The sequence below is a fragment of the Erythrolamprus reginae genome, chromosome 13 (assembly GCF_031021105.1).
Source record: "Erythrolamprus reginae isolate rEryReg1 chromosome 13, rEryReg1.hap1, whole genome shotgun sequence".
Taxonomy (NCBI): Eukaryota; Metazoa; Chordata; class Lepidosauria; order Squamata; family Dipsadidae; genus Erythrolamprus; species Erythrolamprus reginae.
In genome coordinates this window covers 9,606,373-9,625,454 of record NC_091962.1, presented here as the reverse complement: position 1 = coordinate 9,625,454, position 19,082 = coordinate 9,606,373, and the positions used below count along the sequence as shown (strand labels likewise).

General features: G+C 40.1%; 1 protein-coding gene across 2 annotated transcripts in view; it reads left to right on the top strand.

The window, feature by feature from the left end:
• The first annotated feature begins 2,233 nt into the window (after positions 1-2,233).
• The window catches only part of BSCL2 (BSCL2 lipid droplet biogenesis associated, seipin), a 29,208-nt gene continuing 12,359 nt past the window's right edge, over positions 2,234-19,082 (top strand). Inside the window, exons 1-5 of one of the 2 annotated variants that reach the window (XM_070766376.1) lie at positions 2,234-2,376; positions 4,035-4,606; positions 5,933-6,014; positions 11,498-11,641; positions 17,549-17,683. In XM_070766376.1, the coding sequence (XP_070622477.1) occupies positions 4,398-4,606; positions 5,933-6,014; positions 11,498-11,641; positions 17,549-17,683 (570 nt within the window). In that variant the 5' untranslated portion in view covers positions 2,234-2,376; positions 4,035-4,397. Of the gene's footprint in view, positions 2,473-4,034; positions 4,607-5,932; positions 6,015-11,497; positions 11,642-17,548; positions 17,684-19,082 lie in introns of both variants that reach the window. The other variant, XM_070766378.1, reaches the window with a different exon arrangement.

The following is a 19,082-nucleotide window of genomic DNA, read 5'->3' as shown; positions in this document are numbered from 1 at the left end:
TTTTAAAGCACTCCAAACATCCCAGAAGATAGGTTTCTCTTAAATCAATGTCTTGGTTCAGACCTTATCCTAAGATGTGGTTTATTTAACCATAGTTTGTTGATATGACATGTTTGGCCATAAGGGCACAGCCAATTGTGGCTTATTAATTTAATTGCAGGTAAACGGATGGAAAATTTAATGTAAAACATATACCAGGCCAAAATTTCTTAAACAAGCACTGCACCTAGAGAATTGCATTCCAAATGGCTGTTTCACAATACCATTTAGATAAATGTTCAGTATACCTACCAAGATTAGTGACTTGCTACTACATGTATTCTGTGATTAAATTTATCCACTCTAAAGCTGTCATCTTAAATATTTTTACATAGTGTGTCTCACTTGGAAATAAATTGGATTTACCAAAGAGTAAATTAGCTTTCAAGAATGTGCCAGAAACATGAGGAAGTTGTACAAAGAAACAATTTGACTTATTTGATAGCTTTTCCATTTCTTTCAGATCAATTACTAGGTGTGTATAATGTTCTATGCTCTCATTTTTATCCTACTGTTTATTACTTAATCTGCTAAAAAAACCAACCTTGAAATTTCAAAATAAACTGAATTGCAACTAACACTTTTGTAAATAAAGCCAGAGAATTGATTTTAACAGAGCTTTTAAAAAGAAATTTCTTTAGGTATCTGCAACACAGAAATAAAAACATTCCTTTCCTGAGAAATCTACACCTAGCCTAAGGTAGGCAAAGTTGACTCTTCTATGACATGTGGATTTCTACTCCCAGAGTTCCTGAGCCAATCAATGCTAGCTCAGGAATTCTGGGAGTTGAAGTCCACAAGTCATAGAAGAGCCAACTTTGCCTAGCCCTGCCCTAGGGTTTTGCGAAAGCAGGCCCCAAACTCGTAAGGAAACCTAAAATATATTTAATTATGAAGTGAAAGAAAAGACCCCTTTTTCGCTATAAGAAGAATTAAAAAGCAGGAGAGTTTGAAATAAAATTATAATGAAATAATATAATGAAATAAAAATTAAGGTTTTCTGCGTAAAACGGGTTGGGCTAGAAGACCTCCAGGGTCCCTGCCAAGTCTTGTTGTTGTTGTTGTTGTTGCTCCTCTTCCTCTTCTTCTTTTTATATTATTATTGTTATTGTTGTTGTTGTTATTATTATTATTATTATTATTATTATCAGTAATACACAGCAAATGTGTATGGAATCAACTCCCCCCAGAGATTACAACGGCCCCCACCCTCCTTGTCTTTCGCAAATTTCTCAAGACCCACCTTTATCGCCAGGCATGGGGGGAACTGAGACATCCTCCCCCCCAGGCTTTTTTATATTTTATGTTTGGTATGTATGTGTTGTATGGTTTTTAAATTGTTGGGGTTTTAGATATGTTTTATTTTAATATTAGATTTGTCTCGCTGTTATATTGTTTTTGTATTACTGTTGTGAGCCGCCCCGAGTCTTCGGAGAGGGGCGGCATACAAATCTAATAAATAAATAATAATAATGTGCTAGATTTCATATCACAATATCACAAGTCGAACACGTCCCAAGTGTCTAGGACTGTGTGATGTATTTTCATATGATGCGGTGGCCTTTTGCAACTGACAGATCGTGATTTTGTCAAGTGTTTATTGTTTTTTAATATGGAGTTTTATAGTTTTGGATTATATTTGACTTCTTTTTATTGTTTTGTATTCTATTTATATTATTATTATTGTAAGCCGCCCTGAGTCCTTTGGGATTGGGTGGTATAGAAGTCAAATAAACAAACAAACAAACAAACAAATAAATAAATCTGCACGCATTATACGAAAATAATAATAACAAAAACAATAACAACAATAATGGTAGTTGTAGTAATAATGATAACAACAACAACAACAATAATAATAATAATAAAAGACCCTTGGGAAATGTTCAACTTGTGATATTGCGGTACAAAATCAAGCTTATCAATCGTGTTTGCTGTGTATTACTGTTTTTTATGATGATGATGATAATAATAATAGCAATAGTAATAATATCACTTTATTTTCCTGAGTGAAGATCCTTCCCCTCCAAGCATCTTATTCAAAAGAAAAGGCACCGAAGAGGTCCTCCGCTTCGGCCCGTCTCCATGGAAACGGGAGGCAGGCAGGCCGCCGCATCCCTCCGACCACGTGACTAGAAGATGCTGGCTGCCGCAGCAGCAATAAAGGAGGCTTCTCCTCCTCCTCTCCCTCCTCCCTTCTCGGGGGCGGGGCCAAACCCGGAAGAGGTAGAACCAGACCCACATTTGGGGGAAAAGGAGGGGAGGGAGTGGGGGAAGACTTTAAAGGGAGAATCCAGAGGCGGAGCCGCAGCAGCAGCAGCGCTGGAAGTAATTCAGGTGCTTTGCAATTTTATTTTTCCCTCTCCCTGTTAATAGAAACTGACAAGCCATCTTGGCTCCTCTCTGACCCGCAATCAGAGTTTGGAAAAATGGGTGGGTTTTTTTTTAAAAGCCTCCATCCTTCTTTGCCCTTCTACATTCCCAGCCCCTCTTTTCTCTGCTTTTCAATCTTCAATGCAACATCATTGGTCCTTTTTGCAAGACTCCTGTCCTCTTTGTCTTTCTTAAACCTGAGATGGGATGGTGGTTTGTGCTAAACCAATATTGGGTGGGTGGGGGAAACCATATGTACTTTGTCTCCCTGTCTCTTAATTAAAAAAAAAAGGTTTTATCATAAGAGACCACGTCCAGTTCCCCTCTAATATCTTCCTGGTTGTTGCAAAAATAAAACAGACTTTGCAGGATTCGGATATGATTGTAGTGCATTTGTCTTATTTATTTAATTAAGAATGCTTAGAATTTAGCTAGAAGCTGAATTGGACATCACTGGGAGAGTGGGGCTGTAATTCTAAAAAAATTAAGGCTGTTAGTTTGATTTGCCAGAGCATAGTGGCAAGTGTAAACAGTATGAGTAAATTTAAAAGTGTCATTTTGTGGAATTGTGAGAGATTTTTGTCCACAGAATCTAGGCAGATGTAAGGCTGGTCTAATTCTGTTGTGTGTTTAGTAACTTAAAAAGGTTTAAAAAACCAGTGTATCTCTGAATGTTGATGAGGCTGTGTTTTCAATTGGGATTTAACTTTAACTATTATGTTATTTATTTATTAAATGTTTATGGCGTCCACCTACCCTAAAGATTATAAAACCAGTTAAAAAATTAAGATTATACAGATTAAAATATTATTCAAAACTGTACTAAAACTGCAACCAGGGACTCCAGTGAAGATCACTCCTACTACTGATTGTAACCTTTGAGCAGTACCGATTTTAAGTTCCTTTCTGTCCCAAGTTTTGCCTTCTTGCTTGAGGAAAGAAAAAAAATACTTTGGGTGTTAGTACAGCTTTTGCTCCCCAAAATTCTGCACTGTAATAATTTAACTGTGGTTTTATTTAAAGTCTTTTATCATTTACCCTCTTTTACAGACAGCAATTTAAAAAATGATTCAAATCAAGTGCTGGCTGTATTGAGAAGTAGGGACCAAATGAGTCACTCACCAGTCTTTCATTGAGAAAACTTGCTTTTACTTATGTGTTGGTTTAGAAAATATGTAATTTTTGCCTCCAGATTTAATAAATAAAATAAAAACATGCCTGCCCATCTCATAGCGATTTTGGGTGGCTTATAAAAAAATAAAACTCCAATAAACTTTTCTACGAATTGTTTTAAACTTCAACAATCAGCAACTGAGAATGTTGCTTCTGAAGCTGTTTTTTGCAAGCTCCATCTGAGTTGCTCAGACAGAATTGGCAAAGGAAATGGGCCAGAGGCCTATTTTATTTTATTTTATTTTATAATCTCTGCATCCCATGATACCCCCCCTCCCTTTACTGTAGAACTTCCTTCTCCAAGAAGTGTCAAAGCTCTTTGTTCACAGATCCAAAGACTTGTAGAGAAAAGTTGAACCCAAGAAGAGAGAACAGATGCCAAAAGTTTGCAAAATCCAGTGTCTGCAATAACCCTAGATCCATTTTTGTCTTTTTTCTTTCCATTTTAGAAACCTTTTCAGACCCTGGGGAACAGAGTCTAAAGAACAGCCTAATTTCTTAAGAGAAGGGACTCAAGGATCCCTCTCCAATCCAGCATGTTCTACCTATTTTTCCCATGAAGCCAAAACCGCTTTCTGAAAATTGCAATGCGACAATGTGCCATCTTCCATCCGGTCCTTTTCACCTGCGCGAAAATCTTTTGACTTCCCGATTACAATGACGACAATGCTTTAATTATTTTCTAAATCCGCATCTTCTTCGCGTAAGGAAACTCTGCTTTTTTCCACGGTGCCAAAACACGGACGCTCGTTGCTTGGCGTAGTAGGTTGAACTTGACTTGTTTTCTTTGGATCCTGCACCAACCCGCCATCATGTCGGCCAATCCCGGACCATTCTTGGTGTGGATCCAAGAAGTGACCTCTTTGCTTATGCTGCGAGTGCGTCGCACGGTCCTGCAGACGGCCATTTTGTTCTGCGTACTGCTGCTTCTCCTCTGGGTCTCCATTTTCCTGTACGGCAGCTTCTATTACTCCTACATGCCGACGGTCAGCTATGTCAGTCCGGTGCACTACCAATTCAGGTTAGTTTGATAGATGGTGGTTTGTAGCAGACTGGGTTAGTAGGAGATTATACCTGCAGTCCTTGTTTTACAACGGCAATGGGGCCCAGAATTTCCGTTGCTAAGGAAGGAAATTGTTAAAGCGAGTCACTTCTGATTATTATTATTATTATTATTATTATTATTATTATTATTATTATCATCATCATCATTATTTATTAGATTTGTATGCCGCCCCTCTCCGTAGACTCGGGCCGGCTCACAGCAATGATAAAAACACATTATCACATATAATGACACATTATGCCTTTTTTTGGAGTTTTTATTGATTATAACATAGCACAGTACAAAACACAAACAATCATACAGCAAAAAAATGCTCAAAAAAATAAAGGGAACGCTTAAACAATATAACTCCCAGTAAATCAAACTTCTGTGAAATCCAACTGTCCACTTAGGAAGCAACACTGATTGGCCATCAATTTCACCTGCTGTTGTGCACATTCAACTTTGTACAGAACAAAGTATTCAGTGAGAATATTTCATTCATTCAGATCTAGGATGGGTTCTTTGAGGGGTCCCTTTATTTTTTTGAGTAGTATATTTGGGTTATTTATTTACAATCCCATTCTTGTCAGAAGTGTTGGAGGAATGAACTAAAACTTATATATTTACAACATTCCATTAGCATTTTTGGCAGACGTTACTCGTAATTTTTGTAATTCCATTTCACACATAATTCTTATACAGTTATGACAAATCACGGCTTGAACTATCTTGCCTTCCATGTTATGAATATCTCTCATATATTAAGTTTCGCCTTTTAAGTTACATTACTGAAATAAATGAACGTTTGCACGATATTCTAATTTTTCGAGTTTCGCCTGTACTATGTACATTTATTACTACAATTTTTAATGGTAGTAATTTAATTTTAATTTTTTAATTTTTTGTAATTAAATTTTTTGGAGGGAAGTTGTTAAGCAAATCAGTACAGTTCACATGGTCATTAAGTGAATCCCCCCACCCTTGTCGGAAGCTGGCTGGCAAGGATGCAAATCGCGACTCTGCAACCGTTATAAATAGACGCCAGTTTGCAAGTGCCCAAATTTTGATCTTGTGACCACTGAGATAGTCATAAGAGTGAGGAATGGTCATTGGTAATTTTTCCCCCCAGTTCCATTGTCATTTTGAATGGCCACTAAACACATGGTGTCAGTCAAGGACTACCTGTATAATTCTTTGCCTCTAAAATGACACATTAACAAAACAGCTTTGTAAAATTTGATTTCTGCTAAAGTGTCACCTGAATCTGGAGTGACAGAACTCTTTGGCTTTTTTTTCCAGGACAGACTGTGGTCAACCTGGGCCTGAACTCTGCTCTTTTCCTGTTGCCAACATTTCGTTCATCAAGGACAGCCGAGACCAGGTGACCGCTTTCAAAGATCAGTTGATGACCGCTGAGTTTTGAAATGAAATGGAATAGGTTTGCAGGAAACAAAAGTTGTACACTATTTTTGTTCTACGGTTTTTGAAAATTCTGATTGCTCCTTTGCGCCTTCCTTCCTTCCTTCCTCCCTTCCTTCCTTCCTCCCTCCCTCCCTCCCTCCCTCCCTCCCTCCCTCCCTCCCTCCCTTCCTCCCTCTTCTTTCCTTCCCTCCCTCCTTCCTTTCTTTCCTCTTCCTCTTTCCCTTTCCTTCTTTCTTTTCTTTCTAATTTATATCTCCTCTCTTCTTTCCTTCCCTCCCTCTCCCTTCTTTCCTTCCCTCCCTCCCTCCCTCCTTCCTTTCTTTCCTCTCCCCTCCTCTCTTCTTTCCTTCCCTTTCCCTCCCTCCCTTCCTTCCTCTTCTTTCCTTCCCTCCCTCCTTCCTCTTCTTTTCTTCCCTCCCTCCCTCCTTCCTTTCTTTCCTCTCCCTCTTTCCCTTTCCTTCTTTCTTTTCTTTCTAATTTATATCCTCTCCCTTCCTTTCCTTAGCTCCCTTCTTTTCTTCCTTCCCTTCCTCCCTCTCATTTATCCCTTCCCTTTTCGATTTCCTTCCTCCCTTCTTATTTTTCCTTCCTTCCTTCCTTCCTTCCCTCCCTCCAACTTATAATTAGCTTTAATCACCGCAGGTGCTTAAAAACAGGATATGGCCGACTGGATAGATGTCTTTAGGCACATACTGTACATGCAAAGCATGGGACCAGAACAGGGAAAATCAGTAGTATTACAGCCCCCAAACCCCATGAGAACTGCACAAAATGCTCTGAAGGTTTTTTTCTTTTTCTTTTGGAGCCTCTGTAGTTATTGCATCAGAAACCAGGTGAAATTCAAACCGGGCTTGAAATTCTCAGCTCGTGGTTTTATCTCAGCTGCTGCGCCCGTTGGGTGCAGCCTGGCAATTAAGATGGTGGAGTTGATCGCCCCATGCAATACCTGTTGAACTGACCCACGCACATCTGGGTTGCTAAACACATGGTCCTTAAGCGAGTTTGGGTCCTTAAGCGAGTCTGGGTGTTAGTTAGTTAGTTAGTTAGTTAGTTAGTTAGTTAGTTAGTTAGTTAGTTAGTTAGTTAGTTATATTTTTATATTTTTATATTTTTATATTTTTATATTTTTATATTTTTATATTTTTATATTTTTATATTTTTATATTTTTATATTTTTATATTTTTATATTTTTATATTTTTATATTTTTATATTTTTATATTTTTATATTTTTATATTTTTATATTTTTATATTTATTTTTATTTATTTTCATTTATTTTCATTTGTTTGTTTGTTTGTTTGTTTGTTTGTATGTATGCTGCCCCTCTCCGGTATAAGATTCTTATTTTTCTCCACCATAAAGTAAAACAATATATAGTTATAACTATTATAGCAAAATATAGTTATAACTATTATAACAATATGTAGTTATTATAATCATATGATTGTTTTTAATAGGAAAGTGAACACAAGAACAAGGGGACACGATCTGAAGGTAGTTGGGGGAAAGATCAAAAGCAACGTGAGAAAATATTATTTGACTGAAAGAGTAGCAGATGCTTGGAACAAACTTCCAGCAGAGGTGTTTGGTAAATCCACAGTCACTGAATTTAAACATGCCTGGGATAAACATTTATCCATCCTAAGATAAAATACAGAAAATAGTATAAGGGCAGATTAGATGGACCATGAGGTCTTTTTCTGCCGTCAGACTTCTATGTTTCTATGTTTCTATTGCTTAAAACAATCATATACAGTGATCCCTCTAGTATCGCGAGGGTTACGTTCAAAGACCCCTCGCGATAATCGATTTTTCGCGATGTAGGGTTGCGGAAGTAAAAACACCATCTGCGCATGCGCGCCCTTTTTTTCATGGCCGCACATGCGCAGATGGTGGAGTTTGCGTGGGCGGTGGGAAGACCCAGGGAAGGTTCCTTCGGCCGTCCAGCAGCTGATCTGCTCCGCAGCGCGGCAGCAGCGAGGAGCCGAAGATGGGGTTTCCCCGTTGCCCAGGCAAAGGGGAAACCCCATCTTCGGCTCCTCGCTGCTGCCGCGCTGCGGAGCAGATCAGCTGCTGGGCGGCCGAAGGAACCTTCCCTGGGTCTTCCCGCCGCCCAGGCAAAGGGGAAACCCCAAGATCGCTTGCCGCTTGCCCGTCACCCGCCCACCCAGCCGCTCGCTTGCCGCTTGCCCGTTCGCCCGCCCGCCCGGCTGCTCGCTTGCCGCTCGAGAGCAAGAGGGGGAGAGATAGAGAAAGAGAGAGAAGGAAAGAAAGAGATGAGAGAGGGAGGAAGAGAGTGTGAGAGAGGAAGAAGCAAGATAGAGAAAGAGAGAGAGAAAGAAAGATGAGAAAGGAAAGGAGTGACGTCATCGGGTGGAAAAATCGCGATATAGCGTTTTGCGAAGATTGCGATCGCGAAAATCGAGGGATCACTGTACTGTATAAACTTTTATTTTCTCATTGCTCCATCAATGGAGGCTCTTATCTCTCCTCGTGTAAAATTTCTATTAATTTTATAGAACATATTGCGAATAGTTTCTTTTATTAAAGATACAGACAGAGATAGATATGGTATCATACAGCTAACTTTTAATTAGCTATACGATACAATATTAAAATTCAGATAAAAGAGATTTGATTATTCTTTGCACTGATGTCATGTAATCTTTTGTAGTAGGACGGTGAGGGAAACATTTTATTTAGATTTTTAAGAATTGATAATAATACCCTTTTTTGTATTTTTGTACTCCTCCACCCCCTCTCCTTTCTTAATAAATTAATAAACTATTTTTTTAAAAAAAAGAATTGATAATGTTGTGTGCCGCCCCTCTCCAAAGAATCGGGGAGGCTCACAACATATCAGAAAAACATAACAATACATTTAAAAATCCAATTAATATACTGTAGCTAAAAAGACTTAAAAACTGTAATATAATTTTTTTTTAAAAACCATTCATCACCATTCACTCAACCAAACATATTAAACATTCATTGATCAGGGGGCTAAGATCTAGTGGCCCAAGCTTGGCGCCATAAATGGGTCTTTAAACTTTTACGGAAGGCGAGGAGGATGGGGGCAGTGCAAATCTCCGGTGGGAGCTGATTCCAGAGGGCCGGGGCCACCACAGAGAAGGCTCTTCCCCTAGGCCCTGCCAAACGACATTGTCTGGTTGACGGGACCCTGAGAAGGCCGACTCTGTGGGACCTGACCGGGCGCTGGGATTCAAGCGCCAGAAGGCGGTCTCGGAGGTAATCTGGCCCAATGCCATGTAGGGCTTTGTAGGTCATAACCAACACTTTGAATTGTGTCCGGAAACTAATTGGCAACCAATACAGCTTGCGGAGTGATGGTGAAATATGGATAAGTCTTGGAAGGCCCATAACCGCTCGTGCGGCTGGGAAGGTCACAGGAAACGAACTTGCGATCCTGGGATGTTACAAGTCATAAATACGTGCTGATCGCCAAACCAGCCAAATTTTGATCACGTAATCATGGGGACATTGCAACGAATCTTCAATGAGAGAGGGAAGAGGGAGATTATGATCCCGCTATATAGAGCGCTGGTGAGACCACATTTGAAATACTGTGTTCAGTTCTGGAGACCTCACCTACAAAAAGATATTGACAAAATTGAACGGGCTACAAGAATGGTGGAAGGTCTTAAGCATAAAAGTATCAGGAAAGACTTCATCAACTCCATCGGTATAGTCTGGAGGACAGAAAGGAAAGGGGGGACATGATTGAAACATTTAAATATGTTAAAGGGTTAAATAAGGTCCAGGAGGGAAGTGTTTTTAATAGGAAAGTGAACACAAGAACAAGGGGACACAATCTGAAGTTAGTTGGGGGAAAGATCAAAAGCAACGTGAGAAAATATTATTTTACTGAAAGAGTAGTAGATCCTTGGAACAAACTTCCAGCAGACGTGGTTGATAAATCCACAGTAACTGAATTTAAACATGCCTGGGATAAACATAGATCCATCCTAAGATAAAATACAGGAAATAGTATAAGGGCAGACTAGATGGATCATGAGGTCTTTTTCTGCCGTCAGTTTTCTATGTTTCTATGAGAGGATTGGTTGTAAGTACAGGCAGTCCTCACCTTACGACCACAATTGAGCCCCAGATTTCTGTCGCTAAGCGAGGCCTTTGTTGACGGAATTTGGTCTCATTTTACCACCTTTCTTTGCCGCAGTTGTGAAGTGGATCACTGCAGCTGATGAGTTAATCACCCCCGTTCTTCAACGAATCTGGCTTCCCCCGTTGGCTGTGCTTGTCAGAAGTTCTTAAAAAAGGGATTGTGTGACACGACAGCGGTCATAAATAGGAACCGATTGCCCAACATTTTAATCTTGATCATGTAGGAATGGTGGAAATGTCTTAACTGGGGGGAAAACGATCCAAAGTCACTTTTTTAAAGCCCGTTGTAACTTCCCAGGATCGCCGCACAAGTGGTTATAAGTTTCTTCAGGGTACAAATATATATGTAGTTTCTAGAACCGCTAAGTTTATAGTCAGGGCTGTTCTACGTTTTATAGAACCTATTGGGGTGGCATGCAAAGGAGATGAACTCACTTAAGAATATTTTATATCAGTATCTTAGATTTGTTTAATATAATCCTTTGCACGAGTCATATTCTCATGTTTTACTACTCAATTTTAGCATATTATACTGCATTTTAACTTATTATTTATTCAAATTCCCTCTAATTTAGCCAATTTTATTGTACAGTAGAACCCCGACTTACGAGACTAATTGGTTCCGGAAGGAGGCTCGTAAGTCGGAACGCTCGTATGACGAAACATTGTTTCCCATAGGAAACAATGTAAAGTCAATTAATCCGTGCAACAACAAAAAAAAACCGCTGCCGCCGAACGCGGAAGTTAGCGTTCGGCTTCAGGAGACAGCTGCGAAGCGGCGCGCGTGTTTTAAAAGGTTGCAGCCGGCCTGGGGGGCTTGCCAGCACCCCCCCGAGCCCCCCAGGCCGGCTGCAACCTTTTAAAACACGCGGGATACGAGCGCCAAGGAGCTGTCTCCTGAAGCCGAACGCGGAAGTTAGCGTTCGGCTTCAGGAGACAGCTCCTTGGCGCTCGTATCCCGAATGTGAGCTCGGGAGGCGAACAAAAATGTCGCTCCCCTCCCAGCTCTTATCTCGAGTAGCTCGTAAGTAGAGCTGCTCGTATGTCGAGGTTCCACTGTATTTTAACCAGTCACAGTTTTATGACGACCGATGTCCTTTTCCTCGCTTTGATATGGTCGATTGACTAATCAAATAAAGTTGATATTGATTGATATTGATTGTTTATAAGTTGAGGATTCCCTGCAGTCTTCAAGGGCAGCCCCACGTAGAGCGCATTGCAGTAGTCCAACTGGGAGATAACCCCGGGCATGAGTGACCCTCACAATGGAAGATAATTCTCCTCTTTTCACCCATCAGGTTCTCATGTACGGCCAACCTTACCGAATGTCCCTGGAGTTGGAATTACCCGAATCGCCGGTCAACCAGAATCTTGGCATGTTCATGGTGGTTATTTCGTGTTACACCAAAGGCGGCCGTGTGATTTCTTCTTCCGCTCGAGCTGTAAGTTTGGAATTTATTTATTTATTGATTTATTTATTGATTGATTTATTGATTTATTTATTGATTTGATTTGATTTGTATGCCGCCCCTCTCCGAAGACTCGGGGCGGCTAACAACAATATAAAAAAACAATGTAAACAAATCTAATATTAAAAACAATCTAAAAACCCCCAATTTAAATAACCACTCATACATACAAGCACACCATGTATAAATTCTATAAGCCTAGGGGGAAGGGAAATTTCAATTTTCCCCATGCCTGACGACAGAGGTGGGTTTTAAGGAGCTTGTGAAAGGCAAGGAGGGTGGGGGCAACTCTGATATCTGGGGGGAGCTGGTTCCAGAGGGTCGGGGCCGCCACAGAGAAGGCTCTTCTCCTGGGTCCCGCCAAACGACATTGCTTAGTTGATGGGACCCGGAGAAGGCCAACTCTGTAGGACCTCTGTCGCTGGGATTTTCTAAGGCTTGAGAGATTATCAGGGGGATTGGATTGTGGTTATTATTTGGATTGTTATTATTTTGGTTGTTATTATTATTTTATTCACAACAAACAGTAACACACAGCAAACGAGATTTATATGCTGGATTTCGTATCACAATATCACAAGTCAAACATTTCCCAAGCGTTGTTTATTATCATTGTTGTTTTTGTTATTGTTGTTATTATTATTTTCACAAAAAACAGTAATATACAGCAAACGAGATGGATAAGCTGGATTTTGTATCATACTATCACAAGTCGAACACTTCCCAAGCCTCTTGGACTGTGTGATGTACAGTGGCTCCTCTACTTAAGAACTTAATTCATTCCATGACCAGGTACTTAAGTAGAAAAGTTTGTAAGTAGAAGCAATGTTTCCCATAGGAATCAAGGTAAAAGCAAATAATGCGTGCAAACCCATTAGGAAAGAAATAAAAGCTTGGAATTTGGGTGGGAGGAGGAGGAGGAAGAAGAAGAGGAGGAGGACAGTCGCTGCCGAAGGAAGAAGATGAAGTGAGGGGAATCAAAAAAATCTAAAACTTTAAGGCTTTTTAAAAAATGGCAGGAAACTGGCCGGGCCTTCGTGCTGTTCTCAAATTTCTTGGGAAATTTTTCCGGGCTTGGGTTCTTAAGAGGCAAAAAAATCTTGAACACCCGGTTCTTATCTTGAAAAGTTCTTAAGTACAGGCGTTCTTAGGTATTTTCGTATGATGCGCACAGATCCAAGTTTGATGGCCTTTTGCAACTGACAGATCGTGATTTTGTCAATGAAAAGCAAGTAGGATGCTTGGCTGCATAGCTAGAGGTATAACAAGCAGGAAGAGGGAGATTGTGATCCCCTTATATAGAGCGCTGGTGAGACCACATTTGGAATACTGTGTTCAGGTCTGGAGACCTCACCTACAAAAAGATATTGACAAAATTGAACGTGTCCAAAGACAGGCTACAAGAATGGTGGAAGGTCTTAAGCATAAAACGTATCAGGAAAGACTGAATGAACTCAATCTGTATAGTCTGGAGGACAGAAGGAAAAGGGGGGACATGATCGAAACATTTAAATATGTCAAAGGGTTAAATAAGGTTCAGGAGGGAAGTGTTTTTAATAGGAAAGTGAACACAAGAACAAGGGGACACAATCTGAACTTAGTTGGGGGAAAGATCAAAAGCAGCATGAGTAAATATTATTTGACTGAAAGAGTAGTAGATCCTTGGAACAAACTTGCAGCAGACGTGGTTGGTAAATCCACAGTAACTGAATTTAAACATGCCTGGGATAAACGTATATCCATTGTAAGATAAAATACAGGAAATAGTATAAGGGCAGACTAGATGAACCATGAGGTCTTTTTCTGCTGTCAGTCTTCTATGTTTCTATGTTTATTGTTTTCAAATGCTGGCTGAGGTCTTGTGGCACAGCAACCCAATGCGCCAACTACCACTGGAACCAACTTGTCCTGGTTTATGCCAGAGTTGTCGTAGTTCGATTTTAAGATCCTGATATTGGTTAATAATAATAATAATAATAATAATAATTATTATTATTATTATTATTATTTATTAGATTTGTATGCCGCCCCTCTCCGAAGACTCGGGGCGGCTCACAACAATAATAAAACAATGTTACAGTGGAACAAATCTAATATTAAAAGAGAAAAAGACATATAAAACCCTATCATATAAAACCAAACAACACATACATACCAAACATAAAGTATAAAAGCCTGGGGAAGGTGTCTCAGTTCCCCCTGCCTGGCGGTATAGGTGGGTCTTGAGTAGCTTACGAAAGACAAGGAGGGTGGGGGCTGTTCTAATCTCCGGGGGGAGTTGATTCCAGAGGGCCGGGGCTGCCACAGAGAAGGCTCTTCCCCTGGGGCCCGCCAAACGACATTGTTTAGTCAACGGGACCCGGAGAAGGCCAACTCTGTGGGACCTTATCAGTCGCTGGGATTCGTGTGGTAGCAGGCGGTTCCGGAGGTACTCTGGTCCAGGTTAGCATTTTCTTCTTGTTTTTCATCAATTTGACTGTCACCTGGTATGGCGACATCAACGATCCACATTTTTTTATTTTCCACAATTGTGAGGTCTGGTGTATTGTGTTCCAAAACCTTGTCAGTTTGAATTCGAAAGTCCCGAAGTATTTTAGTACTGTATATTTATTTTCAACAACTTTCTCAGGTTTATGATCCCATCAGTTCTTTACCACTGGTAAGTGGTATTTGTGGCACAAGTTCCAGTGAAGCATCTGGGCCACGTAGTTGTGCCTCTGTTTGTTGTTGTTGTTATTTTATTCACAAAAACAATAATACAAAGCAAACGATATTGACATGCTGGATTTTGTATCACAATATCATTGTGATTATAATATCATTATAATCGCTTATAAAATATATAATACAATTGCAATATTATTATTATTATTGTTATTATTGTTGTTGTTGTTGTTGTTGTTGTTATTATTATTATTATTATTATTATTATTATTATTATTATTATTATTTTGCTGGATAAGACCAGGCTTTTCTGCTCTGGCCAACGGATAGAGTGGTTCAATAAAATTTCCCTTTATTAATAAATTTCACATCCGTGAGTAATGGCTAAATCTCTTTGAAGTATCACAAAGAGGAAACTTTAGAACAAAACTTTTGCCAAATATTTAAAGGAAGGAAAGAAGAAGGAAACCAATCCTGAAAAAAAAATTGGAAGCCTTTGGAATTTGAAAAATTGGAAGCCTTACAAAAAGATATTGACAAAATTGAACGGATCCAAAGATGGGCTACAAGAATGGTGGAAGGTCTTAAGCATAAAACATATCAGGAAAGACTTAATGAACTCAATCTGTATAGTGGAGGACAGAAGGAAAAGGGGAGACAGGATCGAAACATTTAAATATGTTAAAGGGTTAAATAAGGTCCAGGAGGGAAGTGTTTTTAATAGGAAAGTGAACACAAGAACAAGGGGACACAATCTGAAGTTAGTTGGGGGAAAGATCAAAAGCAACATGAGAAAATATTATTTTACTGAAAGAGTAGTAGATCCTTGGAACAAACTTCCAGCAGACGTGGTTGGTAAATCCACAATAACTGAATTTAAACATGCCTGGGATAAACATAGATCCATCCTAAGATAAAATACAGAAAATAGTATAAGATGGATCATGAGGTCTTTTTCTGCCGTCAGTCTTCTATGTTTCTATGTTTAATGATCTCTAAGATTCAAACAGCAGCCCTTTTATTCTACCATCTGGATTTGTTGCAATTTCGTATTACTTATTGCATCCCGTGTTTATGATCTGTAGAAGGTAATTTATATAAATTAAAAATTAAATATAAATTAAATATAAATTAAAGCTTAAATATAAATGTGATTTATATTTAAGCTAGTCCTGTGCAGGTGTTTCAAACCTGGTTCACGCCTTGCAATAAACCACATTTTATTGGCTTACACTCAGTGAATTGGGTTTACATGTCTCTTTGCCCTTGATGGCTTGGGTGCTTATAAATTTAATAAATTTAAATTAAATTAAATTAAATTAAATTGGACACTGAGAAGGGTTGAAATGTTGCTAATTCAGAAAATGGTGGTGGGGTAGGTTGTTTTCCTTCAGACGTTTCACGACCCAGCTAACTAACATCATCAGTGTGCGAAGGGAGTTGGGCTAGCTCTCTCCTTATACGCAAGTGGATTAGATAGAAGGGAATCCTTGTAGTTGAAGATTGTTAGATGCTCTCTGATCTTGGTTTCTTTCTTGCAGACGTTTCTTGACCCAACTAGGTAACATCATTAGTGCTAGAAGGGAAACGGGTTTGCAGAGAGAAGGAAGAGGAGGAGGAGGAACTGTGAAGGTCTTTGGTGCTCTCTATGCTTGGTGCTTTTTTTTTGCAGACGTTTTATAACCCAGCTAGGTAACATCATCAGTGCTAGCTACAAATATTTTCTTCTGTTGGAATCAGAGAAAAGACAGCTGTCAATCCAAAGCCATTCTGCTTGTAGGTTTTGGCCTGCCACCTTATGCTAGGTTCTTTTGGAATGTTGTTTTTGCTGTGGGAACTTGTGTGTGTGTGTGTGTGTGTGTATGGCTGCATGCCATGACCCATTCCTTTTAGATTGTCAAGGTCAGCTTTTGTTCAGCATCTGTCCGGAAGCTGCTGGGAGTTGCAGGATACACGCTGGAAGAAAGATGTACGGTTCGTGCGATGGGCTCGTGGGAGGAGATGCCAGGAAACGAACTCTAACCCCGGGTGGATATACCCTTGTAACTTTGGGTTCGGGCTTCTCCAGTTGTGTTAACATGGCCCTGTTAATAAATTGGGACTTTGAGGAGGGCCAAGCCTTGCACTCTGATTTATTTCTCGGATAATAATAATAATAATAATAATAATAATAATAATAATAATAATAATAATATTGAGGAGAAGCAGCTAGAGAAATTAGTGAAATACAAAGATCTAAAAATCGAGCTGCAACGACTCTGGCATTAGCCAGTGAAAGTGGTCCCAGTGGTCCTTGGCACGCTGGGCGCAGTGCCAAAGGATCTCAGCAGACATTTGAAAACCATCGGAATTGACAAAATCTCCATCTGTCAATTGCAAAAGGCCGCTTTACTGGGATCGGCAAACATAATTCGCCACTACATCACGCAGTCCTACGTGCTTGGGAAGCGCCCGACTGGTGATGAAATACGAAATCCAGCATAGTGATCTCGTTTGCTGCGTTGTACTGACATAATACAGTAATAATAATATTTATTTATTTATTTATCAGATTTGTATGCCGCCCCTCTCCGCAGACTCGGGGCGGTTCACAGCAATAATAATACAATGTAAACAAATCTAATATTTAAGTTAATTTAAAACCCCAATTTAGAAACCAATCATACATATTAGCATACCATGCATAAATTTTATAAGCCTAGGGGGAGGGAAAGTATCAATTCCCCCATGCCTGATGACAGAGGTGGGCTTTAAGGAGCTTACGAAAGGCTAGGAGGGTGGGGGCAACTCTGATATCTGGGGGGAGTTGGTTCCAAAGGGTCGGGGCCGCCACAGAGAAGGCTCTTCCCCTGGGTCCCGCCAAACGACATTGTTTAGTTGACGGGACCTGGAGAAGACCCACTCTGTGGGACCTAACTGGTCGCTGGGATTCGTGCGGCAGAAGGCGGTCCCTGAGATAATCTGGTCCGGTGCCATGAAGGGCTTTATAGGTCATAACCAACACTTTGAATTGTGACCGGAAACTGATCGGCAACCAATGCAGCATCATAATAATATTAATAATAATAATAATAATAACAACAACAACAACAACAACAACATAGCAATAGTACTTTTTGGGATGCTTTTGGGATGCTTTTTGGAACGCTGGCAATAGCATCTCTGCAATTCTTGGACTGTTTGACCTCTGACGGGTGATTTTTCTTCCTCTTTTAGGCCATGTTGCACTATCGTTCGGGATTATTACAGATGCTGGACACGCTTGCTTTCTCCAGCTTGTTCCTCGCTGGTTTTACCGAACAGAAACAAACTGTGGATGTCGAACTGTATTCCGATTACAAAGAAGATTCGGTGAGATCCTAAGAACAGGGTGTCCTGCCAACCTGGAAAACAGGGAAATCGCTGGTTCGGGAAATATCAGGGAATTTATTTATTTATGATTTGATTTGATTTGATTTGATTTGATTTGAATTGAATTGATTTGAATTGATTTGATTTGTATGCCGCCCCTCTCCGTGGACTCGGGGCGGCTAACAACAGTGATAAAAACAATATGTAGCAATCCAATAATAAAACAACTAAAAACCCTTATTATAAAAACCAGACATACATACTGACATACCATGCATAAATTGTAGAAGCCTAGAGGGAAAAAATATCTCAGTTCCCCCATGCCTGACGGCAGAGGTGGGTTTTAAGGAGCTTACGAAAGGCGAGGAGGGTGGGGGCAATTCTGATCTCTGGAGGGAGTTGGTTCTAGAGGGCCGGGGCCGCCACAGAGAAGGCTCTTCCCCTGGGTCCCGCCAAACGACATTGTTTAGTTGACGGGACCCGGAGAAGGCCCACTCTGTCGGACCTAATTGGTCGCTGGGATTCGTGCGGCAGAAGGCGGTCCCTGAGGTAATCTGGTCCGGTGCCATGAAGGGCTTTATAGGTCATAACCAACACTTTGAATTGTGACTGGAAACTGATCGGCAACCAATGCAGACTGGGGAGTGTTGGTGTGACATGGGCATTTTTGGGAAAGCCCATGATTTCTCTCGCAGCTGCATTCTGCACGATCTGAAGTTTCCGAACACTTTTCAAAGGTAGCCCCATGTAGAGAGCGTTACAGTAGTCGAGCCTCGAGGTGATGAGGGCGTTATCAGGGAATTTGTGGGGAAAAAAACCAGAATAAATCAGGGGGGGAAACTATATTAAAATGTTTAAAAGTCAGGAAAAAATCATGTTAAAAAAACTCGGATGGTGCTGCTTGGCGCAGAGTCAAGCAAAAATGAGCATTACTTGCCTCCTCAGCTACCGATATTTCTCCATGGCTTAGCCGTTTGTTCTGATGTCATCTACAACTGTGCCTTTAACTAGATAGCAAGTTACAGGGAAATGTCAGGGAATTTCAAAATGCTTTCCCCCTGGACATCCTATAAAAAGTTTTGAATGCAAATCCTTAAAAGAGACTCCCCTATGTCAGGGGTCCCCAAACATAGCTGGCTGGAGAATTCTGGGAGTTGAAGTCCACAAGCCTTAAAGTTGATAAATTGGAGGGACCCTTGCCCTATTCTAATATTGAGATTAAGAAACAGACTATGGCCATTCCTCGAGTTTGCGACCACAAATGACTCTGGAATTTCCATGGGTAACTATGATCCTGCTTCATTATATGACCTTTTTCATTTTTATTTTTGGCCCAATGGTTTTATACGAACAAAACAGAAAAAGTCGTTAAACAATTTTAAACAAATTGGGTAAACAA